This window comes from Plasmodium coatneyi, chromosome 12, assembly GCF_001680005.1.
Source record: "Plasmodium coatneyi strain Hackeri chromosome 12, complete sequence".
NCBI lineage: Eukaryota > Apicomplexa > Aconoidasida > Haemosporida > Plasmodiidae > Plasmodium > Plasmodium coatneyi.
In genome coordinates, this window is record NC_033567.1 from 4677662 (window position 1) to 4705661 (window position 28000).

The following is a 28000-nucleotide window of genomic DNA, read 5'->3' on the forward strand; positions in this document are numbered from 1 at the left end:
AATTCTGACCAGACGTCTGCTCAGAATACACAAATGGGGAAATATGCGCGTGGGTAGAAAAAAAAGGAATCACCACTATGGTGTAGTAGGCACGTCCAGGTTGCTAGCCACATGAACAAGTTCAACCAAAATGGAGGCACCATTCTTACTACAACTCGTTTATATTTCTGTAAAGGTCCGCCCAAACATCCTTCGGAGATGCAATTCCACAAGATATGTGGTAACTGGAGGTCTGATTAAAGAGGACATAAACGGCCAAGAGGACGTCTATCTTTTCTATTCTACTTAGGATAAGATTATCCCTGAGGAGGAAATTATTTTTATACTTGAGTGGGAAGTGGGTCAATTGCATGCCCGATATTTTATCGACAAAAAATTTCAAATCTTTGGTCTTTTTATTTAAGTAAGATAATTTGGCATTTTCTATTAAGTAATCAGAATAGTTGTAAAAATTTTTTGTAAAATTTTCAAAGCTGGAAAGAACTTCATTTTTTATAACTTTTAAATCTTTGGGATTTGTCTGAACAAGTAGGGTAAAAAATCCTGCAAAATATTTTTCATAATTTATAAATTCAAAGGAAGAATCATAAGTTAATTCTTTTTTTTCTCTTAAATAGTGAAATAATTTACTGTTCAGGATGTACTGAATAATGTAGGATACTGCATTGAAGAATAGCGGGTTGGTGTATAATTTTTTTTTTTTTGTAATTAATTCTGTCATGTCTTCTTTGTTATATTTTTCTATTTGGATATGATTTGCAAGTTGTGTGAGTCCTTTATCTGCGCTATTTTTTTCGACATTTTCATCTTCCACTTTGTCGTATAGAACCTTTTTTAGAAATTGTAGTAAGTATAGCGATATGTGCACGCCATTGGAGAGGAAGCCAAAGTGGTTGGCACTCTTTCCGATGAGGAGGAAAACGGCGTGATCTTCTTTTTCCTTTAAATACACGTAGGTGGGTTGCTTTATTTTTTGTTCGAAGTTTTGAAGTGGGCACAGGAGGGAGTATTCATCTTGTAGGTGGTCCCTTCCGATGGCTGTGTCGTTCTGTGGTGGTTTCCTTTCACCACCATGGAGGTTCATTCGTTGAGGGGTTACTCCTTCCACTGTTGTTGCGTTCTCATTCGTGGGTACCTCCCTCCTAACTGGAAGCGTTCCCATGTAATGCAACACGTAGTAGTGCACAAAATCGGATATGTCTCCTACAACGGTAAGCTCAAACAGGGAGGGGTCGCTAAACAGGTGCTTTAGCATCTTCTGCACCGTTTCCAGGGACATTTCTTCTGCTTCTCGCAGGTCGAAGTTTTGGTAGCCCATTGCGCCGTCGGAGAGGTAGGAGATGGTTTGGCCCAGCAGGAAGGACTGCAAGGAAGGGGGAGCAGAAGCAGCGTAAATATGGCATAAATGTGACATAAATGTTGCATACAATGTGACACGCTACATCGACGTAGCAGGGTCGATATATCCGCGGGGGAATACTCACCTGGAGATTGTTCTTATACTCGTAGAAGTCCTTCCGAAGTTTGTCCACGACCCTCTTGAGGGCAGACTCCTCCACCCTCGTTTGCAGTAAAATATTGTTCAGTATGGAAAAGGCCGAATTCATATTTTCGTGTTTATTATACGTATAAATATCGATAAAAAAATATTCGTCATTTATGTCTATGCATATATTTATGCTCCTATTGCTACAATGAATTTCGACGTTTTCACGACTGATGTTTTCTATTTCGCCCCCCTCGAAGAGGCATATGACTGAGAATAATAAGGGGAAGACGTTTTTCTTTTTTTTTTTCAAAATGTCATTATGCGGTATGATTAATCTGAGGTATATGTTTTTTTTGTCTATTTGCGTTTTGTATAAATTCACTTTAATCCCGTTTGCCAGTTGGTAGTTTTCGACTTCCCTTTGGCCTTTCTCCGTCTGAACGTATTTTTTCAGATTCACCCTGGACTCGGCTTCTCCGGTCGCCAGTTCGGTGGGTAATTCGTCCAGTTTGACATGTGCTTTTCCCTCCATGGGGTGTCTGAGGTGTGTTCCCTGGGGGGCATCCAAACCGTAGCACGTGCGGAAGAGGGGGAAATTGGGCGTGGTATACACAAGGGGTACCACGTCAATATTGGTCGGTATGTTTACACTAGGGGGGACACACAAGAGGGGCTGCTGGTCCCTTTTGATCTGCTTGATCTTGTGAAGGATGCCAGCGAATATGTCTCCCCTTGGTGAGTCCCCCGCGTTGGGATCCACGTACCTAGCCATGTGCAATTTTGTTGTGATATTTTCATACACATATTTATGTGATAGTAACCTGTTTTGGAAGCTTAAGGAAAAATTGGGGACGTCGGATACCGAATTGATGTTGTCTAGGAACAGCTTCTTCACGTTATCCTTGTCGAAGGAGTTGAAGTCCATCTGTGGAACGTGGATAATGACACAGTTGGGTTTAAAATTGGTATGTCCGTTGAATATATTAAACAAATACTGAAAATAATTTTTGGCAAAGGAATTAACTTGCTCTATTTTTAAATTATCAAAAATTTCCCGCTTGAGTTTTTTTTCCCTTTTCTCATTAAGGTAAACATGTTTGCAAGAATTATAGTCTATAATTTTTTGTATTTCATCTGTGTACATTTCGTTCATTCGTGTTTCCAGAATTTGTTCCTCCTCTTCCTTTTCTGGGTGTATCAGTTTCATCTGTTTTGTTCCTCCCCCGCTGGGTGAGTTCGAATCGCCCTCACCACTGCCTGCACTTGCATCATCGTACTGAATTTCGTTGGCTCGATAATTTTGTAACTCGTCATTGCTAAACCCATGGGTTAGCAAACTTTTAATGAAATTATAAAAAGCTGTGACAGCTTCTGCGAACGATTTTGTCGTGGTCTTTATTTCCACCGTCCTGATGGTGGCCCCTTCGTTAATATTTGTGTACTCATTAATATCTATGCTGTTAAATAAATCTCGTTTATACACGTTAAATCGAAAGGAAAGACAATAAAACATAACGTCTTTCATGACATAATTTTTGTAATCCTCCATCGTGCGAATGCTTTTTATTTCCTCCTTCATCAGAATATTTATGTTGACATTATTTAAGGAATATTTTATAATTTCAAAATCTGTTGTGAGGTTGAGATTTCCTTTTTTGCCTGACTTGTTCAGAATTTTTTCTTCTTCCAAATTTGGTTTGTACTTTTCGGTTAGGTAGGCCCTGAATTTGAGCTCGCTCAGGGCTTCGTTTTGAAATTTACTTCGCAGTTCGTTCAGTTTCCGCGCGTCGACGATGTTGTCATCTGGGTATTCGTCGTCGGGGGGGCGAATATTGGAACCGTTTTCCGAAGCGTCTTCCTTATCGACAGGTGCACTATCTATACCTGTGTGTATCTGTTCTTTCCCTGTGTTGTTGCCCCCTATGATGGGTTCCCCTGCATACACTTCATCCTGCATCTGATCTGTTGATCCATTTGAGGAGCCACTTTCCGGTTCGCCCTTCCCTGACCAATCACCCCCGTACATATGGACAATTGCGGGAAGGTTTTTATTTCTCGACCGCAAAGTGTTGTCATTTAGAATGGCCAAATATTTCATATCCTCGGGTGTTAGATCCTCCTTCTTCACGTCCTGAAATTTTTCGCTCACCAATTTTTGGGCTATGTCCACGTTTACATCTCCGTATATATACAGGTTGACATTTTCCGTTCTGAAGAAAAGGTCGAAGTATTTTTTGATGTCCTTGGGTTCGTACCTCTTCAGCAGCTCCAGCTTGCCGATGGGAAGTCGGTGGCTCAGTCTGCGTGGGGTAAACGGTGGGGGAAGTAATGAGGGTAACCAATCAGTGGTGCGATTGCTAACACTGTGACGAGGAGGCGCTTCCCATTTGGCCTACCTGTTCTCCTTGTGCAGCGTTTTAATAATGTCTGAGTTCATTTTATATTCCACCGTGTTGATAATGCTGTACTCTGAAAAAATGGCTTTCTTCTCTTTAATAATTCGTTCCCTGTTGAATTGGGTTTCTCCTTTTAGTACTTCCACCATGGTATCAATGCACTTGGACAGGATGGCATGCTTGTAGTTAAATTCGTCGACTGTGTAAATATCGTAGTCTTCAATTTGGTCTTCTCTAACATTTTTTATGACATTTTCGCACTGGAAGTGGCTCAGGGAGTTTTCCTTATACAATTCTTTGTTCAGGCTCACGCTTATGTAGAAGACGATGTGGTGAAAATCGGTATATGCGTTTGTCCGGATATTTTTGTCTATGATGTTTTTTCGATTTCTGCGCGAGGTGGTGAAGTAAATAAGGTGCGTAAGTGTGTATAATCAAAATGGTGTATATAAGAGACGTGGGGGAATAGTTCCCTTCTTTGTGTGGGGGCACGTGCAATATGTACGCCACGACAATGCTTTACTTGGAACCCATGTAGGAGACGTGCTCGCAGAGGTGACTTATCCCCTGCTGGTTTTTCTGCTCATTCACACTGCCAGTGTTGACTTCCATGTAAACGTGCATCTCCTCATAATTGTAATCAATCGGATTCATGTAATTTTTGTATTCATTTGAAATTTTATGCGAAGGTAATATCACGCATTTTTCGTTATTTAGGATGTACTTTTTTTTATTTCTGTTTTTTCTTTTTTTGTAGATGATGCTGGTGAGCCGGTTGGGGAGTTCGTACTTTATCAAGTCGTCGTCTTCTTTTAGTTCGTTCGCCTGCAGGGTTTAGGGTTGAAGACGGGGCATGGGGGTGATGTACACATATATGCGTGTGGTTTACGAAGGGAACACCCTATTTGTTCCTCTCATGTTGCCCAACCACGCCCCATTTGAAACCGCCCCGCATAAAGAACGGACAGCACATTCGCCCTTTCCATGAGCAAACGTTGAATTCTCTTTAAATTGGTGTCATATTGTATGCAAGCAGGGAGTGAAAAAAAATGGGAAGGTGATAAACGTGCGCGGAAAAGAAAAACGCATAAATTGTCTAAATGTGTAAAATTAGTGTGACACTAATTGGGAAGAAAAAAAAAAGTTAACACGCCGCACAAACGAACGCCTTAAATTCACTCAACCGCGTGACATATTCAGTTCGCATATATAGTAGAACATTTTCTTCAAATAAAAAGGACTGTTTTTGCAAGAGAAAAAAACTCCGAGATGGAATGTGCCCATTTATAGCGTTAATTCGACGTTAAAATTGCTGCTCAAATCGTCGTCTACGTCAACATTACGGTCATACAGGTTCTTCAGGTATAAGCCATACTGCTTTGCAAAATAGGTGATAATTATATTTGCCCCGGATCTTATATAGCTTTTAAAGAGCTCCGTCAAAATTTCATTTTCGTAATTTATGTGTGCATTTAAATGTTTGACGTAATTCTTGATCATCATATATTCGCCAGAGACGTTGTAAACGGCCAGTGGGACGGTGACGTGTTTGGCCATTCTGCTTCTTATACGACTGACCACGTCTAGGTAAAATAACGACGGCTTGACCATGAGGATATCGGCCCCTTCGGCGATGTCTGCAGGGGAAAAAAGAAGGAATTCCATTTATTAGCAAAAATGTTGGGACTTCACATATATATGCACATACACAAGGTGTACTTTTTCAAACGCCCATTGTGCGCCTTTATTACGTTTCTCCACATGGTTGAGGTCATAGTAGGCGTTAAAGTCGTGCTGATATGACTGCTTATTTTTGACGACGTTTTTGTGAATGTTGGAATTGAGGATGGATCTAAATGGCTTATACAGGCATGAGGAATACTTGCACGTGTAGGATAATATGAGGACATTTCTGAAGTTGTGAAAGTCTAGGTTTTTCCTAATTTGTTCAATTCTGTTGTCCATGGAATCGCTGGGGCACACTACGTCGGCGCCACACTTGGCTAGACATAGGGACTGCGTAGGGGGGCAAATGTGGAAGGAGTAACTATAGTGATGCTTTTCCTTCGTTTGCAAGGTTGGCATTGATGCTCCCACTACGCAATGGAGTACAAGCACAAATGAAGGAAGAGGAATAATAAAAATAAAATGAAGGGAAGTTCCCCCCAAGTGCATGCATTACCTGCTTGACCAGCGTGTGCACCGTAACGTCGTTAAGTATTTCCCCCTTCTGTTCGTCATATATTCCATCGTGCCCGTATATGTTGTATGGATCCAGAGCCACGTCCACGTAAATAACTACTTCATTTTTAAATTTCTCTTTTATTTTGTTTATCGCATTGCAAAAGTAGCTATTTTCATTATAACATTCGGAGCAGTAGGTCGTTTTATTTTCCTCCTTCACAACTGGGAAAAACATAAAGTGGTGAATATTCAATTGTAAGCATTCTTCGATTTCCTTCACTATTCCGTCTAAGTTGTAGGTGTAAATTCCATCCAGCTGGGTTTCCTTCTTTGGAGTATCCTGAGGAGTAAATGAAATACAGGGGCATTTTTCACAGGAGAACAGTACAGAAGTGGCGCTGTCACAAAGTAGTACACTCTTCGTGGGAATGCATTTTTTTACCTCCTCATGAATGAACAGCGGATAAATAAAGTTGGACATCCGTATGCTATTGTTACTGTATAAGGAGCGCAAGTGCTTATTCCTCTTTATCCTCCTTTCCCTCCTATTCGTTTGGATGTATACATTGTCGTTTATGTCTTTTGCAAAATTTTTCAGGTTGGATTGTCTTGCCACATTTTCGTTGTACAAATCTTCAGTCGATTTCTGGTCTTTACATGAATCGCTCAAATTCTGATTATGATTTTCAGAGTTCGAAATAAATAATGCGTTTTTAATGCACACAAAATGGATGTATGCTTTATCAGTGGGTCAGTGAAAAAGTGCGTCGTTCTTTTTTAGGGCGTCTTCATCGGAGAAGCGGTTGCGGCGGAGCGGTGTACCACATCAGCGGTGTGCCACGTCAGTGGTGGATACCACAAATGTATGCACTTATACACATTGTAACAACGCACGTTTGCACCTGGCAACATGCGAACAAACATAGTCACATTTCACTAAACAAGCATGGAATGTATCATTTGGGGCGGTGGGCGACTTTTTTTATATTTTTTTTAGTACGTTATTGTTCTGTGGGCTATTCCATCTTCTGAAGGGAGCCTTGTACCTCTGAAAGGGGGAAGAAGCGTAGCGCATCCATATAACGCATTCTAATTGTGTAAGTAACGTGTGTGCAAAGGCATACGCTTATCTACACGTTCATGCACGTATGTGCAGGTCCAAATAGGAACAATTGTTACCTTCGTCGACTGCGGAGTGTACAAGATGTAGGCGCTTTTACAGATGTTGCTATTAAGACAACACACCAAATTGAGCACAGAAAAGTAAAGCAGAATTATTCCATTTATTTTTATCATTTTTGGTGTATTTTCCACGTGTACTGGCTAAAAGGGCAAAATGAACAAGTTAAAGTGGGGAATTTACATAGGATTTTTTATTTTGTCATGTATACGTCAAAGCGGGAGAAGATCACTGATGTTGGGGAGAAGGAGAGTGTTGGTTTGGGAAATGCTCCTACGTATGCTTAACATGCTTTTTTTTTTATTATGTTTTCCCTCTATTTGTGGGTGTGCAGAATGGCATATTTTGTGAACACTATTTGGTTAAATAATACAATAGTGTGTTTTTTTCTTTTTTTTTCGTTTTCACTGGTTCGAGGAGTACTGCGCGCCTACGGGTTCACATGAGAGGGCATATGCCAACGCAGCTACTTTTCGGCTACATTGGCGCGTTGAAAAGTGATTCTTCAAATACACGCTCATTTTTGTTAACTTATGAAATGTGGAAATATGCCTCATGGATTGTTAGGGAAAATGCGTTCTACCATTTCGGCTTTTACTTGCGTGTATATGTTCCTATGTACCAATTAATAGTTCCTCCTCTGCGCGGCAGAAAAATACCACTTGGGGAGAGAACAAACTTGTTCGAACATTCAATTATTTTAAATGTTTACCGAGTACAGAATCGTACTGTAGAAACGGTTAGAAAATAATTATGATACAAGTTCATGTTCCCGTCGGTAATAATGCAGTGAGATGCACGTTATCGCGGGGCCAATGGTGCATGAAGCAGGAAAAGAACTGCCAACACGTGTAAATCGCGCACATTTCTTTTTGCCCCCAATTATTCGAACGGTTTAAAGGGGGCGCAATGAGAACGCCTGGAATGGTGGTAAAAATTTAAAAAAAAAAAAAAAAAAGTTCCAAGATAGCAATACAAACGCAGCAAAACCTGACAATCACGGTACAATTGGGGAAAACTCACGTGATGTAAAAAAGAACAAGGTGTAATTTGTCGCCCCGGAGGAGATATATTCTGTCCTCCCCATCGCCGAATTATTATAACCCGTGAAATGGTTACTTGATAATTTTAAACCTCCTGGGCTGAGTGAAAGGCGATTTCTGTTTTTTTCTTTTGGAGCTTTCTTAACGAACGAAACGAAAAAATTGATCAGAAGGTGTAATATTTTGTTCAGCAAAATAGGACACACCCTTATGGCATACGCTCTCTCCTATTGGAAGATAAGAACACAAGCGTTTGGAACACTTCGAAATGGAGCCAGTAATTTTTCTTATATTGGCGGAATTTTCCATAAGGAAAGCTACATAAGCATCCTCCATCATGTGTGTGCGCTCGAAGTGTGAGAATTGCGAGACTGCCATTTTTTCAGCAATGTAATATCATAAGGAAAAAAAAAAAACGACAATTTTAAAAACTAAGAATTGGCCTTTTTGATGTTAATCCAAAGCGTTGCGAGGGAAAACTGCTTAACCATTTTGACGAAGAAAAAGTTTGTGCAAACGGTAAGAGCAACTAGCCATTTGGACCTTTAAAAAAAAAAAAAAAAAAGGTAAAACTCGGGATATTTAAAAAAAAAATCTGAACCGTGCATAACTTTTTAAAATTTCGCCTTCTTTTTACGATTTTTTTTTTTATTTATTTTTTTACCCTCCTTGTGTATGGCGCTTTACATTTTTCTTCCTTCACTTTTGCGCCAGTTGTCATCCCTTTTTAAAATATCTCATAAAAACAAAATGCGTTATTCGTTTTATCCAACGTGAGGGATGTCTCAAAGAATAACTTTAAGAAATAAGAAAAATAAAATAAAATGGCGATGTGTCCTTTGCCGGAAACGTGAGACGATACATGGGAAATTTCGCTCATGTATATTACCCTCCCCTATTATGAATACATTACATATTTGCCTTCTGTGGCAATTTGGCAAAAAAATGGACAATTTTTGAATTTGGCATTTTTTTCTTTTTTTTTGTGCTACGTTTGTACATTATTATGTGAAAATTTTGTGTTTTAAATTTGACTAAGCGTATAGGGTGCACATGCCAAGGCGCACATTTGCATACGCGCAAAAGTGCATTCGGGCAAACGCGCTCCTCCCTCGTGCACACGTTCTCGAGGAGCTACTTAACAACGCATACATGCTCGCTTATTTGCATGAAGTCATCTTTTGAAGTAAATTTATTATAAAGCAAGTATGCATCATTATACACCTTTTTTCTTTTTAATCAGCTGACTTGAAGCAATTTTTTTTTTAAACGAGAAATTGTCAATTGGTCGCACAATTTTTCTGGTGGCGAATATTTGAGCGCGTTGCACAACTGCGTGGGTGTCTAAGAAGTCGGTTTATGGCATTTCACTATATATGTATTTATTTATATATATATTTATTTATTACTTATTCGTTCATTTCTTTATTTTTTAATCTGTCACCATTGGCATACAACTTGGCGCCCAAGCGGAACCTTCGCACGCTCACCCTTTGGCACGCACTTCCAAAGTGCACATTGCAAAGAGTGGCAAGATTATAACAAAAAGTGCTTTGTGGCAGTTTGTTCTAGGAAATTTCCGCGCTCGTTTGGAAGCGCCCACTTGGGAGCATATTCAATCTGAGATTTCTTTTTTGCCCATTTTGACACAATTGACATGTTATGTGTCACCCCATTTTGCAAAGAAAATTTTTAAGGAGTCCCCTCCACCCAGCATTTTTTTTAAACTTGTCAATACACACACATGCACAATATTCACACGTGCGCAGTACACCTTGCGTCATTTGACTGCTTTTCGTTTTACATTAAATGGTTCATTTTATGCATACATTTGGAATATGCTTAATTTTTTTTTTTTCTCCACTGTTTACGTTTTATTTATTTATTATTTTTTTTTAACTTTTTAAATTGACGAGATATTGGTTTTGGTTATTGGTTGTGTTCTTTTAATGTGTTGAGCGAGTGTAAAGGGGGAAACACATGCACACATATGAATGTATGCACGTATGTACAATATTAAGCGTGCATATGTATGTGTAAACGCCTGCAACCAGGAAAACAGTTTTCCAAATTGAACACTTTTATATCCCCCCGAACGAGATGGATGTGCTGCGAAGAGGCGACACGCTAAACCCGAGGGTTAAAAGGAGCAGGAGCATAATCCAAAGAGACGAAAGAAACCAAGAGCAGAGCAGCGGGGGCAATCATAACCAACTGGTGATTTATGGGAATTCCTTCAAAAACAATTCGCTAGGGTACGCATGGAGTGCATACTTTGATAAGAACAAAATAAAGAAGAATATTATGGTATGCTGTGATTTAAGTAAGATTTGCGATGACATTTTAAAAGGAGTGGAGAACAACAGCTTGACTATTAAAACGTTTTCCTTCTTACTCATTGGGGTGTGTAACATATACAAAAAGAAGGTGTATTTTATCGGTCAAGATTACGATTTTTTAAAAAGGAAGATCTTATCTCTGTACAAAAATAAGGACAATGAATTGAACGACTTGATGGTAACTGGTAAGGAATCTAAGAGAAGAAAATTAGGAAAAGACAACGAAGATGATAATAACAAAAATGGAAGTAAAAAGAGACTAAATAGAAATTCACTCAATATAAAGAGGGGTTCGATTGGCTTGAACGAATTAATCCCATCCGTAATGGATAATTTTACGGGAAGAAAATCTCGCTTTTCTCTGAACGCTGATGAGATAAGTATTGCCGGGACACAGAACAACAGTTACAATGACATGTTTAACGAGAACGAAATGAATAATGAGATGCTCCTGGAGATTTCCGGTCTGAACTACCTAAACTTTGACCCTGAGAATGAAGACACGCAGAATGACAATGGTAATGGTAATAACTATATTAATGTTAATTACATGGGTGGAAATAATGGAAGCATCAGCAACCGTAGTAGTGTTCACAGCAGTATGGGTCATTATCATGACATGGAGAAGGCATTAGAAGGATCGTACATTTCTAGGAATAGCATCCCGATGAACAACTTTGATGGGCTGCATCTGAATAGGGCACTATCCGAGTCGTTCCACAACCCCATGGATAATTTGAATCTGGAAAATTCTATATTGAATAATATGATTCCGAAGAACATGTTTTCTAATTTGGAAAATTCCATGAATGGGGGGGCAAGTGTGATGGGTGAATTTAACGACTTGGAGTTGAACTCCATGCACAGGAGTGAGGGAGTGAACGATGGGGTGGATAGAGGCGACAATTCTGGTGTGAACGTGGATGGCAGTACAGAGAAGGGGATTTTTCACAACGAATTCGCCAATGTGGGGGGTGCTGAAGTATTTCACCAACCATTTGGAAACTTGAATCTACAGGGAAATGAAAACGGAAAGGGGGGTCACGCAAATGATGGCAAACCATTGATCAGCAACATTAATGGGATGACTAGCACATTTAGGGACTTTGCAAACATGCCGTACAACGTGTCTCCAGGAAGCAATAATTTCATGGGAAGGTACCATACCATGAATGCATCTATGCATAACAGAAACGATTTGTACAATTTGAATCCGTTTATGAGCATGAATTCAATGAACAACAACAATATGGACGGTAGAGGTAGTTATGCTCCTTACGCGCAAAGGATGCCAAATCATAACACATTTGGAGACTTAGATGGAATGAGTAACGTCATGATGGGTAGCATGTTCACACCGCAGAAGAAGACAAATCTGTCGAAGAAGAATGCCTACTTGGGAGCCCTAAATTTTGAGTCGTATCATAATTTTGATTATTTCCATCAGAAGGATGACGATGCTTTTATTAAGAAGCTGAACACGTTGCTCGGGTTGGATGAGGATGAAAATGAGGGGAAAGGTAACGCAGATGGGGAAGAAGAGGATGATGTACTTTTATCTCGAGGGGATAATGCAAACAGGGGACCTGTAACTAGGGGACAGACGGGGAGTTCAAAAACAGGAGAGAATGACAAATCTGCAAATAACCAAATAGTTCCGATGAATGAGGGGGAGAAGGACAAGGAGGGAAGTTCCCCCCTAAATGGATCCACCACCAATCAGCTACTAGGAAAGAAAAGAAAACTGGAAAAACACATTATTGATAAGAATTATATGATAAGGGATGCAGTGATGAAGGGGATGTTGAAAAACGAAAGTGTAGACTACAAGCATTTCCTAATCGACACAATAAATAACGAAATAAATGAGAAGATGCAGAAGGAGTATCCATCCTTTCAGCATTTCTTCCTGCACAGTAGCACCGACAAGGTAAGAACGCAGCACAAATTGGAAATAAATTTTGGGTACGAATCTCAGGATTGTGAGAAGAAGAAAAAAACTTTGGAAAATTATTTAACCTGCTCAGTCAGTAACAAGTCCTTTTTATATGAAAATAAAAACGTCTTTGATCATTTTAATATGAAAAAATGTCTGGACAACATCGACGATGGTATGGCATCGAATGAGAATGAGACGCTGTCGCATTATTTCTTATCATTTGACGGGGAACACGAAGAAGAGAGCACGAGAAGTGACATCAATTTGTTGCATTTCGAGGAGGTGCGAGAGCAAGTTGGTGGAATGCAATTTGACCTACCGAATGAGAACCACCAGAATGAGTACAAAAATAGGTTCAGCATAGATCCGTCTCTATCACAGAATGAGCAGATAGACCTAAATTTGAATGACCTTAATATTAGCGATTTGAATGTGAGGGATGACCTCTCTTTTAAGGACGACATGGGTTCTAGATTGAACCTGGAAAGTCAAATGTCCTCCAAAAGTTTGGTTTCCTATGGGGAGAACGATACCGTGGAGAAAGGTGACGAATTGGAAATTAATGGGAATTTCCTAAATGACCGACTGAATTCTGAATTCGCCTCCTCGTCTGCTTCCCCCCGTTTGGATTTATCCATCAACTCGAATTACGATTTCTCCAATGTCTTCACGAAAGACAATGAAAGTTCACTGCTGGATGATACTTGTGCACAGGTGGACATAAATCTGAACCAGGACTTTGAATTAATTGCCAAGGAGTTGCTCGAGGTGTACAAAAATTTATCTACAAAAATTAACTACATCTTTTTCGACCTCATTACGAAGAATAGACAATCCAAGGATGAAGTGGCTGTTTTGTTTTACATCACTTTGCACTTGGCAAATTTGGGTTACATAAACATAGTGCAGAAGCCGATTCTTGCGGATCAGCTGGGTTCCTATGGGGATAATTTCTCCAGACCGATCCTCATTCAGTATATTGGTCAGAGGGACGACTGAGGTTGTACCGACTACGTTTTGCGCTGCTAAGGAAGGGGTTTACCTTTTTTGGGCGAATTGGTGGGTTCTTCCGGTGTGAAGTGTTCTTTTTTTTTCCACTGGAGGAGGGAGCTCCACCTTCCTGTTTGGCCTTGCCCAGGTGCGCGCAAACGAACACATAGTAACGCGCGTAGACCAATTTTCGCCTTCCTGTGTGCACCCCCTTTGCATTTTTTTGGCTATAACACATTTTTACGTCATGCACACGGCTTGGCTACTTTCACAATTGTAAATTAACTTTTGAATAATCTTAAGGTGAGGAAAATTCTGAAAGTGCAGACGCGGCTATGTTGTCGGTGTGGCAGCTAGAATATCCCCCCATTCGGGTATGGGATTCCAGCTAAGATATGATCTAGAAATAGGTGTGGGTGATAGGATGCGTGAAGCTGCTGAATCAATTCGTTCGATGATCCCCACGGGGTAAAAATTGTACGTACGGGAGATTCATCTTACAATGTGTATGTGTTTGTTTTTTTGTGTTATCCGTTTGACCTGTGAAGCGGAGCGTCGGAGAGTGTACTTCTGTGTGGTTGCATTCGCTTGGGAAATATTACAACCAAAAGGGGAATAAATATGCTAATTTATTCTTTTTCCCCCAAAATAAATACTTGCTAAGTTAGCTAACACTATGAAGAATGAAGCATTCTGTTAGTTCATAAATGGTTATCCTTTTTTTTTCTTTTAGCGCAAAAATAACGTACTACGTTGCACCCTTTGAGTAGTGTGACAAAAAGTATACTCTGCCATGGTTGATATATGTGCCCATCCTTCCGGGGAGAATGTCTACTTTTTGAGAGACGTTTCGTTTGCCAATATTGGTGAAGGGGTTAGGCACATGGGCCGGCCTCGCTCCTTAAGGTTCCTAATTTTTTTTTAATTAGGCTGCGAGGATTGTTTTCCCCTATTTGCATTTTCCCCTTTTTTTGCAGTGTAACACATGTCCCTTTTTAATTTTCCCCGTTTTCACATTTTCAATTTAATTTTTTTTTTTTTTTTCCTTTTTTTTTTTTTGCGTATGCCAGGCTTTTTAAATAAAAAAAATTATAAAAATTGCGCAATGATTATTTTTTATTTTATTTTATTTTATTTTTTTTTGCGCATTTTTCGTATGCCTTATTTGCATTTTTTTTCGTTTTTAAAAAAATGCATTTATAATTAATCTGAGGAACAAGTCCAGAGATTTTCAAGCATCAGACTGGATGGACGAAATGCGCACGTGTTGGTAAATCTGCGCGCAATACGTACGTGTTATGAGGGAAGAAATTCGCTCTACATGCGTATGTGCATGAGGTAAAATATTCGTGATATACATCCATAACGTGCACGATTTTATGTGTGTACGGCTGGAACAAAGCTACTTGACTCGACTCCTTTTTTAAAAAAGGAGAGGAAGCAGAGTTTAGCCGCTTCCGTTTGGCTGTCCCTATTTGTAAATCCCCCTTTTTTATCTTATCAAAATTTGTGAGACCGTTTTTGTCCCTTTCTTATTTTTGGCGTAATTGAACGAGAAAGTGGACCATAAACGGTTCAGCAAGGGGATAAGGAAAATACGCCCCATTTGTTTAGTATTTGCTTTTCCGGATTAGCCCCTCGTTGATATGAGCCTCTGTTGGTTGTAATCTTTGACGAAGTGGCAAAGGTGCTAGCAAGTTAAGCAGCCTCGCAAGGAGCTTCTCCAGGTACATTAAACACACGCGAAGAGATAGTTACCCCGTGCGAGGAAGGTCAAAATAAAATAAAATAACAATTTTAAGCGACCAGACACAGTTTTACATTTCATTTTGAAGGAAAAATTCCTCTACACGGAAGAGAGCCAAAGGTTGCGTGTGTCTTATGCGTAAGGACAGGTTAAGGTGTGACGAGTAGGCCGTCCTTTTAACGACGTACCTACGTTCGTCACGTCATGGTAAAGCATTAATCCGTACAGATCTGCCAAGTGTTATTACTATTTTGCCACCCCAATGAAATGAGAAGAATGAATTTGTGTTGTTCCCTACAAAGCGCGAACAATGAGTGATGATGATTTTTTCCAAGACAAAGGCAGCAGCTCGTTACAGTACATCAAGTGCAAGACCAGCACGAAGATTGACGATATTTTAAAGAGGCGCAGAAATAAGTTAACAAACAACGGGGAAGACGGTGAGGGAAGCAAACATGGAAATGATGACAGGTGCCCGAAATGGGGAGAAAAAAGTAATACCAACAATCGCAGGAGCAGCTACCAACTGGAGGAAGTGAACAAATATCTGACAAAGCAGCATAGTCATGTAAACGTCTTGGATGACGAGGGGGAGCTCAACTTGGGAAGGAATTACACACAACATAGGTACAGCTTGGGAAGGAAAAGTTTTTCAAAGGATTCTAATAAGGATATTTATTCCTACGATGAGAATTTAAAAAAAGGGAATATAAAAAGTTGCATTAATTTGTCCACTTCTGATGATAAGAAAAGGAGCCCATTAGGAGCGTCAAGATCGTTGGACCATATAAACCTACAAGGAAGGGAAAAGAATAGCAGCAGTCCATACGATGAGCACAATGGGGAAGAGACCGTAAGTTACGCAGAAGACATCCTGGGGGGTAACTTAAACAACATATATAAGACTCCTAGTACAGAGGTCCTTCTTAGAGAGATAAGAAGTAAAGAGGATGAGGACGGTAATAATCCTCACCATGGTGACGATATCGAGGGGGAATATCATAACGGTTATGAAGAAAACAGGGAAGAAATTTTTGCAAATTTAAATAAAATTTACCTGAACGATGTAGATTTAAATAAAACCCCAAGTAAAAGTTTTTCGAGGAGCTATTTCGAGTACCTAAAATTTGAAACAGCTGGGAAAATGAATATGAGCGAATTGGAGACGCCCGCAAATTTGAAGGACGAAAAGGATGACGAAGGGGCGAACACACCATTTATTACGTATTATTTGGCTGGGAAGACAAGTAAAAGTGGACTTGAGCAGGAGGGAAATTTGGACTCTCCGTGTGGTGATGAAAAGGGTGAAGTTATCCCTCAGGGTGTGGAGAATGAAAAGGGTAGTACCAATTATTTTCCACCAAAGGGGGAACCACACATAATTGAACAGGGCAAAGTAGTGGATAACCATTTTGTTACGGAGGAGGAAGCCGGTGTTGTTTCCCATTTGGATAGATTTAAAAGTATGGGCTCAAACCAAAGGGAAGACGTCCAATATAGAAGCAACTACAACGGGGGGGGTGAAAGTGGGGCCCTTCTAAAGCTTGCCAGCTCGAAGAAGTACAACTTTGTAAAGACTGAAGAGGAATACAACGACCTATTGAGAGAAAAAAGTGGCCAACAGGAAATTCGAAAAGGTAACGCAACTACCACTGGAAGAATTACTGAAAATGGCAACGTAAATTTTTTGGAAAAAGTTGTCTCAAACAATAACGTAAGTTTTAATGACAGCATATTTTTGGCAAACCAATTTCACATAATGAATACGAAGTCATTTCGGGAGAATCTGTTTGTTAACTCCAAGCAGGGAGACAGGGAAAGCACTATACCGCTGCAGATGGGGAAGGGTATAGTTGACGCGTTACCCGTCCGGAGTGAGCTGAAAAGGAGTTTAATTATAAGAGATATGCCGTTGGGTAATACAATAATGGAGAAACCAGACGTTTATGAGAATTCCTTTCGGGAGGATGCCTTCCAGAGGGGAGACCACAATTATGGTAACCCATGGAATGGCAAAATAGACCCCCATGATGACAGACCCCTTGGCGTAAGCAACAACCATTTGGTGGTTAACTCCATGATGTTGCAGAAGTCTCAAACGGGAATTAACCAAATGGACGAATTTGCAATCCATCAGAGTGCCAGTTTTGGGGATAGAAAAGAATGCATCGATTTAGCAAGAAAGTTGGATAAGGATCCCCACACAGATGTGTATGTTTATGAATACACCAAAAGTGGTGATAACCCTCCGTTTCGTTTTAATTCTTTAAAAAGGAGCACTGTAAATTTAGCCAGCCAGGAGGAAGACAACCGTAGCAGAAACGCGGGTGTCTCCACAGGGATGAATAAGTATATCAGTTACAATGTCGAAAGGAGCTATAACAATATGAACGAGCTGCATGCGGAGGAGGAAAATTTACCCCCGAGAGACGAAACCATTTTCACCAAATTGAGGAATCTGCAAAAACATAGTAACGGTGGGAGCAATGGTCTTCTCCACGACACACAAAAGTATTCAATCGAAGGAAGAGAAAAAAAAAATTTCTCCAACTGTTTTGAAAATGTGTATCTGAGGAGTAGTTATTATAACGATGGGGGGGAGAGAACGTCAAATTATGCGAACGACGTTAGGAAAAAAAAAAACATCACCGTGGATATTGGGGGAGTGAATAAAATTACGCGTGACGATTTCGGCTTTTCAGAGACAAACAACCCACATGAATTCCGACACTCTGGGGAAGCACAAATGTGGCATAGTGAAAAGGACAGTGTAATGTATGGAAATGTGGCCAGTAACAACTGCTCCAATGTGATTATACCTACTGATGGGAGGAACTTTTATAGTGGTCCCATGGCGGGAAGAGAAGTAATAATTCCTGTGGATAACAGAAGCAGTGTGAACAAGTTAGGCGAGACAGCCGATTTCGGGGGAAAAGAAAGCAGTGACCTCTCCGATTCGAAAAATAATGACAACACGGTTAGAATTATATCTAGTGAGGGTTACATTCCTGACAGGAAGGAAGTCATCGATGGACGTGACTTGAGGCAATACTGGTTCGACTACATAAATAGCAGCTTTGGTAGCGTCAATGCGAATGACATACGGGGGTTGATATTTGGTAGTTCGAATAGGCGCATCGGTAGTGGTGCTGCCAACAAGCAGATACAACAATCTGCGTGTGCAATACCAGGGGACGCCTCCACCAACCGCGTTAATGAAGACGCACTGGCAGAACTGATCCGGGAAAAGATAAAGGACAGCATAAATGACGTAGTCGAGAGGTTATTGAGTCAGGGGAAGAGCCTGGATATAGTGAGAAAGGATCTTCTGAACGAAATTGAAAAGGAGCCAAATTTGAGTCATGCATCAGAGGGGTACTACAACGGGGGGTGTTGCGATAGCGGTGTGAAGAATGACCAGGGGGGGGTAGACGAGGATGTCGTGCCAGTTGAAGGGATCGAAAGGGAGGTGAGAGGAAAAGAAAAGAATCTTGTTTTTAAAAACGTAGTAACTGGAACCACAGGTGAAGCATCATGTGGGGAATTGGACCAGGAAAAGGGCAGCACGAAGGTAGTACGTCGCTCTGAAGAATATCTGAACGATGACCATTCACCACGGGGTAGTCCCCCCCTGGAAGAAGTATCGAACAAAGAAACAGTCCACCTAGATGACGAAGACGTAGACGAAATCGAGAAGCTGAATAACCACCTCAAATTGAACAAAATAAAAAAATCAGTAAACCTGCAAGAGGAGGACAAAGAAAAGAATCAAGTAAATTGGAAGAAGCTGCTTTACAATTGTATAGACATAATTTATTTATTAACAAATGAAAATAATGCGAAAAATAAGAAGATGAACTCGTTGCTAGGAGAAATAAACAAGCTGAACGAATACGAGAAGAAGATAGAGCTTCTGAATGAGGAGAATGAAAAGTTGAAGGTACAAGTTCTGCAGAAGAACGAAATGGTGAAAAAAAAAGACATCAAAGAAAGGACAAACTTAAATCTGAAAATCGCCGAACAGGGGAAGAAAATTGCCAATTTGGAGAAGGACATTAATATATATAAAAATAAAGTGAACAAACTGAATCACAAAATAAGTAACAAGGACAGCGAATTGGACAAGCTGAAGAAGAAGTACCAGCTAGTTTTGGACGAAGTTGAAAAGTGCAAACAGGATGCAACCACTACGTTGAAGCAGGTACTGAACAAGAAGCACACCACCCTGGTCGATAAGCAATGTTTAGACATTTCCAAATATTACGAGGTGGAGATGTGCATGCTTAACAAGCAAATCAGGAATTTGAAGGACCTCCTTAAGAGTGAGACCAAGGAGAAAATCACACTGAGCAGGAAGCTCGGTGAGCAGTCCAACGGGCAATCTAACGGGCAATACAACACCAATTCGTGTGCCGATTCAGGTGCATACTCCAGTGATGATGAGCAAAACTGCAGAGAGACCACACCGCAAAAGGGTAATCCAACCGAGGCAGATACATCAGAACAAACCAGCGAAGGCAAGTACAAAAAAATGTGCCAAAATTTATTCAACGAAATGAATGAAATAAAAAAAAATTTTGACAATCAGAGAATTTTGTATGACCAGAAAATTGAACAACTGGAGCAAAAGCAGGAGCTGCAAAATATAAAAAATAAATTGGACGCATCGGAAAAAATTGTGGAAGTGTACCAAAATATTTTTCGCGAAAATGTGAATTATATAAAAAGTGATAATTTGCAAAAACGGGATTTAAGTCAACCCATGGGTGACATGCACCCCCAGGGAGAAGGGAAGAGTTACACCAGCCAGCAAAGCGGTGAGAAGGATAGTCCTAATACTCAGATGAATGGCACATTGGCGTCTTGTAATATGCCAGGGGCATCTGCAGAATTTACTATGAGCAGTCTCCAAGTGGGAAGTGAGTCAGGGGGTGGCCACCTGCTGCCACCGGGGGTTAGTAGCGCCGCCTGGGGAAGTGGTGTTCCCTCTGTGAGCGGCATTAGTATGGTTAGTGGTAATGGCATGGTTAGTGGCATCGGTTCAGTGGGTGGTCTTGGTTTGGCGAGCGGTCTAGTGTCAACCAACCCTCACATCTCCAACGCCACCACGCAGCACAACTACCTGAACGAGTTTGTAAAGATGTACCTAGAAAAGAACCCCCTCAGTGAATCCAACAACGGGTTCAAAATTAGCGACTTGACCAAATGGAATGAAAAATGCACGGAAAATGTGCCAAACAGTGAATACAAAAATAATCACCTACATGAGACATTAATGAAAATTGAAAAGACAGAATTGGTCAACATATTTATAAGCATATGTAGCGAATTAAAAAGTGACAACATTTTTTTCGTAATCCAGTTTGTAAAGTTTCTATCCTTTATAGTGTATGAACAGTTCCCCTTATTTACCTCCTTCTTTTACAAAGTCGCCTCGATAATTTCGATAAATTCTACCAAATTTGACGAATACATAGATGTGATTAAGAAGTGGAAGAGCCACTTCATGAATGGGCAGAAGTATTACCTCTTCCGTAGAAATGTGCTTTTAATTTTTCAAACGGATTTGAAGGACGTTAGAAAGGGCGACATGGACAGAGTTTGCTTGAACCTTGTCAGAAGTTTGCACCAGAAGAGTGTGGACATGAGCAAATATTCCAACGTAAGGAAGGACGGCCCGTACAGCGGATCTCTCCTGCATCGCTCCTGTACCGCGTATGCACCTCTTTTACACCACTTTTACCCTTGCACCCCGTAGGACTCCTTCGAAAAGGCCGAATACATAATCAACAAACATTCCAAGGAAATAATAAGCAAAGTTATTAAGACGTACATGAATCTCTACAATATTGACAAGATCAGCAACATCATCCCGCATATGAATTCGATGAACTCAAAGGTGCGTCAGGGGAAGGGTCCATGCTGTTGTGCAGACGAGTTAAAGTTTAGCTCATTTGGGTGGACAAACCAACTTTCGTCTTTCTCCCCACACATGCACACATGTTAAAAATTCAATCCCCCTTTGCAGCTCAAAACGCAATCCTACCTAGTTAGGTCCATATCGTCCTGCTTGAATTTGAGCAAAACGGATAATTTTCAGGAGGTTCGACGGATGGCGCGGTGTAAATGGCTGTGTGGATAGCCCCCCTCCAGCGTCGCTTCTCCTTTTTGCCTCCTTTCCATGTTACTGTGTCACCTTTTTCCCATATTACCACTCCCCAACAGATCGAGCGGAAAATAAAAGAACTGGCGGCAACCAAGGGGATTAACGAAAAGATAAAGAACAGGTAGCCACTCAAGGGGGTTGAAATGTTGGACGCGCTGGGCACGCTAAACACGCTGAACACGTTGGGCACGTTTGTACTTTCCAAAAGGAGAGATACTTACTTGAACGTATATATTATTCGCAGGAGGGACGAACACAAAATAAGGCAACATGAACGGGGGAGTTGTCCTGTGACGTGTTTCCCTCTCTCCTTGGTATGCCCACTCATTATTACGTTCACCCCTAATTTGCACTCCCTACGCAGAATAAACGTAGACGAAATGGACGAATATTTGGCGGCGTACACCATTATGGGCACGCTGAAGAAGTACTTGAATGTTACCCTCACCCAGGACCTGTTGCCCTCCATCTCGAAGATCATTCAGAAGAATAGGTCATCCCAGTGAGGGGGCTGCGCGGTGTGAACGCTTATACACCTTTGCGCCACGTCCCATTTGATCATTTTTTTGTTACACCTTTTGGCTTTTTCCCTTCCTTTTTAAGTTTATTTTTTTTGTTTCAACGTGCCATATGTGCGTTATATGTCCCCGTTTGGCAAGTTTATCTTAATTCCCTTATTCATTCTTACGCATTATCCTTCGTTTGGCGTCCTCCACGTGGGACCGCTCATTCTTTTTTTGTTCACTCTTCAAATAAAAGTGAAGTGTTATTATGAATTACTTATTTCATCCTTTATGAATCTCTAAAGTTGACGTCTTTTTTTTTTTGTTTTTTTTTTTTTAACTTGTGAAATTTTTTTTTTTCTTATAAAGCAAATGGCATTATGTAACGATGCGATGTGTGTAAATGGATCTGATATATGTACAGGTTCGTATATCACAAACGGAACGCGCACGCCAAAAAAAAGAAAAAGTATATTTATGTGTGCATTTGTACATGTATATATATATATGTTGTAACAGCTGCTGAAGAGTACCAATGATGACACGGAGGTATCTCATGCATTATTATTATGAAAAGAAATTTATCAGATGTATGGCGTCGGAAGCGTGGTTCGTTCGGGGATTGCATATTCCTCTGTGCTGGTGAAGATGCTGGGATAATCACGATGAGGTCTTCCCTACAAAGGTCACTCTCTCTCTCATATTTATTTATTTATTTATTTATTTTACATGGCACTCTTGATAATGTCAACAAAGGATGGCTTCAAAGACGCATTACCCACTAGGAACCCATCAATATCTTGCTGCTTAATGAGGGATGCACAATTTTCCGTATTAACACTACCACCATATAGAATTCTGATCTGGTTAGCATTTTTTTCTCCACATTTTTCCTTCACAATATTTCTGATTTCCTTATGGACTTCCTGGGCCTGTTCAGGTGTTGCAGTTTTTCCCGTTCCAATGGCCCAAATTGGTTCATATGCCAAAACAACATTATCGAAGTTGTTAATTAAATGAACAAAGCTGTTCACTTGTTTTTTTATCACGTCGATGGTTTGATTTTTTTCCCTCTGTTCTAAGGACTCTCCAAAACAAACTACAACCTTTAAATTATTTTTTAAACACTGCTGTAATTTTTCCTTCACATCTTCATCCGTTTCGTTAAAGTATTTTCTCCTTTCAAAATGTCCAATAATTACATATTCGATGTTAAGGTCCTTGGCAATTTCTGCGCTGATTTCCCCTGTGTAGGACCCATTTCCGTACTTGGACACATTTTGTATGCCTGTGTGGAACTTTGGCTTCAGCAAGCTCTTGGCGAGTTCGTAGTGCACGCTCACGGGGAAAACGACAACATCTGCAGTGGCAAGGTAGGTTGAAAAGTTCAGATGGAACAATCATCATGCAGCAATCACCACGCCTGCATAGCCATCTACATGGCGGCACCGCAGTGCGTCCCGGCGTGACTTACCCAGCTTGGCGGGGTCAAAGTCCAACTCATTAAAGCTCGCCGCCAGGGCCTTTATGCTTTCCTGGGTTCCATTGCATTTCCAGTTGGCTGATACGAAATATTTTCTCGTCATTTTGCTGGGTGGATTTAGACGTTAGTAATGTGTATAGCGTATCGTGGTTGTTACGGGGGCCTTCAAGGTGGGAAAAATGAGAATGGAGTCAGCATTTTCGTGAACAAACAGGTGATACGTTTGGCATGTAAGGAGGAAACCATTTTAGCAAGTACACAGTCGTTCATTCGGTGGACACACCGTCACTCATTTCTCTGTGCGTATCCTGGCGGATGGGGCACGCATGGGCACATATTTGCAAAAAGTGTTAGCGTATGTGTACGACGGTACGAAAAATGTAGAAATAAATTTACAGGCATATTTAGATACTTAAGCATATGTATTCATACAGCGATCCCTTATATGTATAGATACATTTTTAGCTCAATTATTTCTACAAAAGAAAGAAAAAAAAAAAACTTACGTTGAATCCTGCGAGTGATGCTCACTTAAAATTGGAAAGAAAGCAGATAAAAAGAGAAATTTACAATTTTGAAAAGAACAGAAAAAAAAGCGGAACTGAAAGAATAATTAATTTCGATATAGATCGTTCTTCTTAAGATTGTTAAAAGAAACTGAATTGTTGAATGATGTTATTTTATATGAAGAAGGGGGGACTTAAAAGTGTTTTTTTTTTTTTTAAAAAAAAGTGTTTTACTATATGGCGGATAAAAAGTAAATACGAGCACGACGAGCCAGGTATTATAAATTTGTTTGAAATGAAGTGATAGTTATTTTTGTTCATTTTTTTTTTCTGGCTTAATTTGGCGTGTGGCTTTTTTTTTTTTTTTTAATTGTGAATTCTACATTTCAGTGGAGCTTTCCTATTTTTGGTACATTTTTTGTTCCATTTTGTACCATCTTTGTGTACTCGTCCTTGTGGCCGCTGGCTATGAACTCTCCCAACGTACGGCGGTGTGCCTTTCTTGGAGAGGCCCAAGAAGTCACATGCACTTGTGCACATTTGCGGTACACCCCGAATTGCGATAAATATATATTGACATTTCTGAATTGAACAGCCGAGTGAGGGAGTTGGTGGATCAGCTGATTCGCTGGTGTGATTGAATGGGAAGGAAACCCATCAACAAGCTTTTCTTATTTGGCATGATTATCGAAGAAGAAAATTTTAATTTCAAAATAGGAATGAGTATCCATTTATGTATTTTTGGAGAGGAAAAAAGGTGTAGAAAGAGAAGCGCATGTATATTCGTATGGCATTATTACACGATATGCATGTGTATACACAGAGTGCACGCATGAGCATGCTGGGGGGGGTGGAAGCTATGTCCTATAGGGAAAGTGGTCCCCCCGCGTGTCATCTTCGCCACCTATATATGCATCACTTGGGGCATTTTTTTTTTTTTTTTTTCGCTTTTTCATTCCGTTAGTGATTCGTTTTGGCGATGACACATTTTTAATGTTTTCGCAGAGAGGTACACATGAGGAGCAATCTTCGTATTCGGTAAAATTGTGTCGATTTTTTTTTTCTCAAGGGGGACAATTATATATAGGGGTAGACTTTCCTGTCCGATTTTTTATTTTGCTGACATTTTATAAAGGCCGAATGAGCAGGCGTGGGAAACCGCGCGAAATGTGTTTTCACCAAAATAGGAAAAAAAATCGAAAAATTTGGAAAGTCGCAAAGGAAGGGAATGCTACTTTGCCGTTGTGATGTATGCGTTCGTTTTGGATGACCATTTTATATGCACATCTGTTTGCGCGGATTTTTGTGACACTCTTTTGTGCGCTTTAATATGCCCCCTTTTTTGTGCCTGTTTTACGGCCCCTTTTTTCACATTTTTTAGTACCCACCTTTCGTATAATTTTTCATACCGTACGATTTTAGAAAGGTGGAGAGAAGGATGCGAATTAATCAATCTCCAGGCCATGTGTGCCCATGTCAGTTTTTTCATTCGTCGGAGAAAATAGCTTCCACGTGAACACATGTACGTATGGGCATATGTATATATAAACCTACATTAATTTCCCTTCTTAGCCACATGGGCAATTGTTAAAAAGCGCTTAAATATGAGTCGCAGAGCGTAGCCCAGGGAATGAGAAAGTTCGTTCCGTCATTAAACCTTTACTCGTAGAAGTCATAGGGCATATACACCTTTCCCAAAAAGGGGCTCCCCCTTTAACCGAATGGGCTTCTCTCCCCTGGAATGGGATAATTTGGGGAAATTTTTTTAAGGCTAATGATTTGCCAGTTGTGTATAACTTCAAAAACAAAAAAACTTTATTTACATTTTGTCTGTTATCAAATGTACGCAGGGGGGTTGAAAAAAATGTAGATCATCTACATTTAAAAACTGCCTATGCTTCGCACACACATATATAGGGACGTGTGTATACGTAAATGTGCATGTGCGTGAGTGTGGGTGTGGGGGGAGGTATATATATATACACGTAAGTATGCACTCATGTAGGGGTGCTTAAGTACGCAAAGTGGATACACATAACGAAGCGCATAATATGATATACCCCCTTTTTTATGCAAGAAAAAAAAAAAAAATGGTATCATTATTTTACATATTTTTATAATAAATAAAATAATAATACATTAATATGCAACGAAATGAGAGGAAAAAAAAGGAGGGGAGCTAGCGGCAGCGGTATTCATAATGTGCGAAGCTAATGGAAGAAAGGGACTAAATTATAAAAAAGGGGGTACACATACGAGCACATATTCGTACAAACATACGTGTAATATATAATATATAGGTATACATTTCCACATATGCACACACATACACATGCTTGGTCATTTTCATGCACATAACTTAGTGGGGACTTTTTTATATAATTAAAAAGGAAAAAGGAGCACGCACATATGGTAATTGTGAAGAGGGCAAATGCAAAGAAAGGAAGAAAAAAAAAAAAAAAGGGAGGAAGGATAATTGGGGAAACGTAATTGCACAGGCTACTACGCCATGTGCACATATATATGTACGTAATAATATACACATTTTTGTGACGCGCGTGGGGGCACTTATTCCCTCCCTTTTTTTTTTTTTAATAAAATAGTTTACACTTCTTCGCACTAATATGGTATATGCAATTTTAACTTTAAAAAGTAATGGCAGGATAATAACCCCCAGGGGTGGGGGTCGCAGGGTTTACACATTACTTCTTCTAATTCTGTTGGGGTTTTCCTCCTTAAATATAGGATCTTCGGGAAAATCATTAACACATTACACCTCCACGTTTTCAAATGTACAAACTGTCATATGAATGGTAACCCAGATTGGGGTTATAATTACATAGTGATAAAATTAACTTGGTAAATTTTTTCACTACTGAATGATGTGCCGTCCTTTCTAACCTTCCTTAATATTTCCCTTCCATTTCGTTCCAATGGGTGGAGTTGTATTTGCACTGTATATCTCCCGTGTGTGTGCGCTTTTGCCCACGTTATATGCTGGAACGTTGGGAAATTTTCTGGTGAGTTATTTTCTCTCACATATATGCTAATGTCGTCCACACGGAATGGCACACGGTAAGAAAGGATCACATAACATGAAGAAGAGGGCATCGTGTCCTCCCCGCGGGGCAGGCCTTCCTCCCTTTACCAATATCCCATATACTTGGTAACGACGGCCAACATAACAATGATTAGGGGTATAAGTTTATTGTCGGCGAAAAGCTTGTTACAGTTGCTGTTATATGCCTTGAGTTGATTTTTCAAACTTTCGTTTTCCTTCTCCAGTGCTGCTTTCTGTTTATCCACAAAAACGCAGTAGTTTAGGAGTTCGTGATACTTCCTCTGCATACCTGGCAGGCCACCTTTTATGCCTTCATGGGGTAGGATTGGGGAAAAATACGAATATGAGGGTGGGCAGGTGTTATAGCATAAGTGCACGTACCAATTGGCATATGCCTCTACAGTGGTACATGTATATGCATGGTTGCACATGCACGTTGACACATGCGCTGTTTTTTACCTTCCGCCATGTTCGGATCGTCCGGATTTAAACTATGTTCGGCGTAATTTAAATTGTGACTCTTGTTATGAATATCCGAGAGGGGGTTATTGTTTGAGGGGAGGTAGGAGTGTGGTCCTTTGGAGGAACTTTCGTCGTTCAGCACAACGACCAACTTATGGTCTTGTATTTCATTTTTATTAACCGTCACCCAGAACTGCTTATCGACAGTGGTATTATCATCCACATTTAGACACTGCACTTGAAATTTATCATTTGAAATATTGTCCTTATCGGATAAGGGTTGTAATATTATTTGTATATCTATTGTTTCTTTTACGTTAATTAGGCCAAACGATGGTCTAACCAGATAATTATTTGGTGCAGTCGTTTTTATTTTAAATGCCACCTTCCTGTCACTTATGTTTTCTAGTTTGACTACTTGCGTCACTGCTTGGAAATGCACCATAGGGAATTCTATGTTTTTTTCGGGGCTCACTTTTAGCAGCTTCATTTTTGCCTTAGCGGGGGGTATA

The 28000-nt window shown here is 40.1% G+C and overlaps 5 protein-coding genes across 5 annotated transcripts; 2 read left to right on the plus strand and 3 right to left on the minus strand.

Moving 5' to 3' along the window:
• Positions 1-148: 148 nt before the first annotated feature.
• On the minus strand, positions 149-8073 carry PCOAH_00047150 (Delta-aminolevulinic acid dehydratase; the record flags this gene model as incomplete). Its single annotated transcript, XM_020061499.1, has 11 exons — positions 149-1363; positions 1485-3789; positions 3886-4275; positions 4409-4710; positions 5188-5522; positions 5637-5901; positions 6068-6409; positions 6512-6742; positions 7070-7117; positions 7249-7483; positions 7505-8073. The coding sequence occupies 10 exons, from the start codon at positions 7363-7365 to the stop codon at positions 149-151; spliced, it is 5550 nt and encodes a 1849-aa protein (XP_019916953.1).
• A 2319-nt stretch (positions 8074-10392) lies between these two features.
• PCOAH_00047160 (Uncharacterized protein) lies at positions 10393-13569 on the plus strand (the record flags this gene model as incomplete). The annotated part of the gene is made up of 1 exon (XM_020061500.1): positions 10393-13569. The coding sequence occupies one exon, from the start codon at positions 10393-10395 to the stop codon at positions 13567-13569; it is 3177 nt and encodes a 1058-aa protein (XP_019916979.1).
• Positions 13570-15617: 2048 nt separating this feature from the next.
• PCOAH_00047170 (Uncharacterized protein) lies at positions 15618-21979 on the plus strand (the record flags this gene model as incomplete). The annotated part of the gene is made up of 5 exons (XM_020061501.1): positions 15618-20969; positions 21066-21206; positions 21336-21410; positions 21533-21594; positions 21838-21979. The coding sequence occupies 5 exons, from the start codon at positions 15618-15620 to the stop codon at positions 21977-21979; spliced, it is 5772 nt and encodes a 1923-aa protein (XP_019916541.1).
• A 716-nt stretch (positions 21980-22695) lies between these two features.
• PCOAH_00047180 (Triosephosphate isomerase) lies at positions 22696-24428 on the minus strand (the record flags this gene model as incomplete). Its single annotated transcript, XM_020061502.1, has 3 exons — positions 22696-23336; positions 23451-23622; positions 23966-24428. 2 exons carry the CDS (start codon positions 23560-23562, stop codon positions 22702-22704), a joined length of 747 nt encoding a protein of 248 aa, XP_019917044.1.
• A 2681-nt stretch (positions 24429-27109) lies between these two features.
• On the minus strand, positions 27110-27978 carry PCOAH_00047190 (Uncharacterized protein; the record flags this gene model as incomplete). The annotated part of the gene is made up of 2 exons (XM_020061503.1): positions 27110-27336; positions 27486-27978. The coding sequence occupies 2 exons, from the start codon at positions 27976-27978 to the stop codon at positions 27110-27112; spliced, it is 720 nt and encodes a 239-aa protein (XP_019916639.1).
• Between the last annotated feature and the right edge of the window lie 22 nt (positions 27979-28000).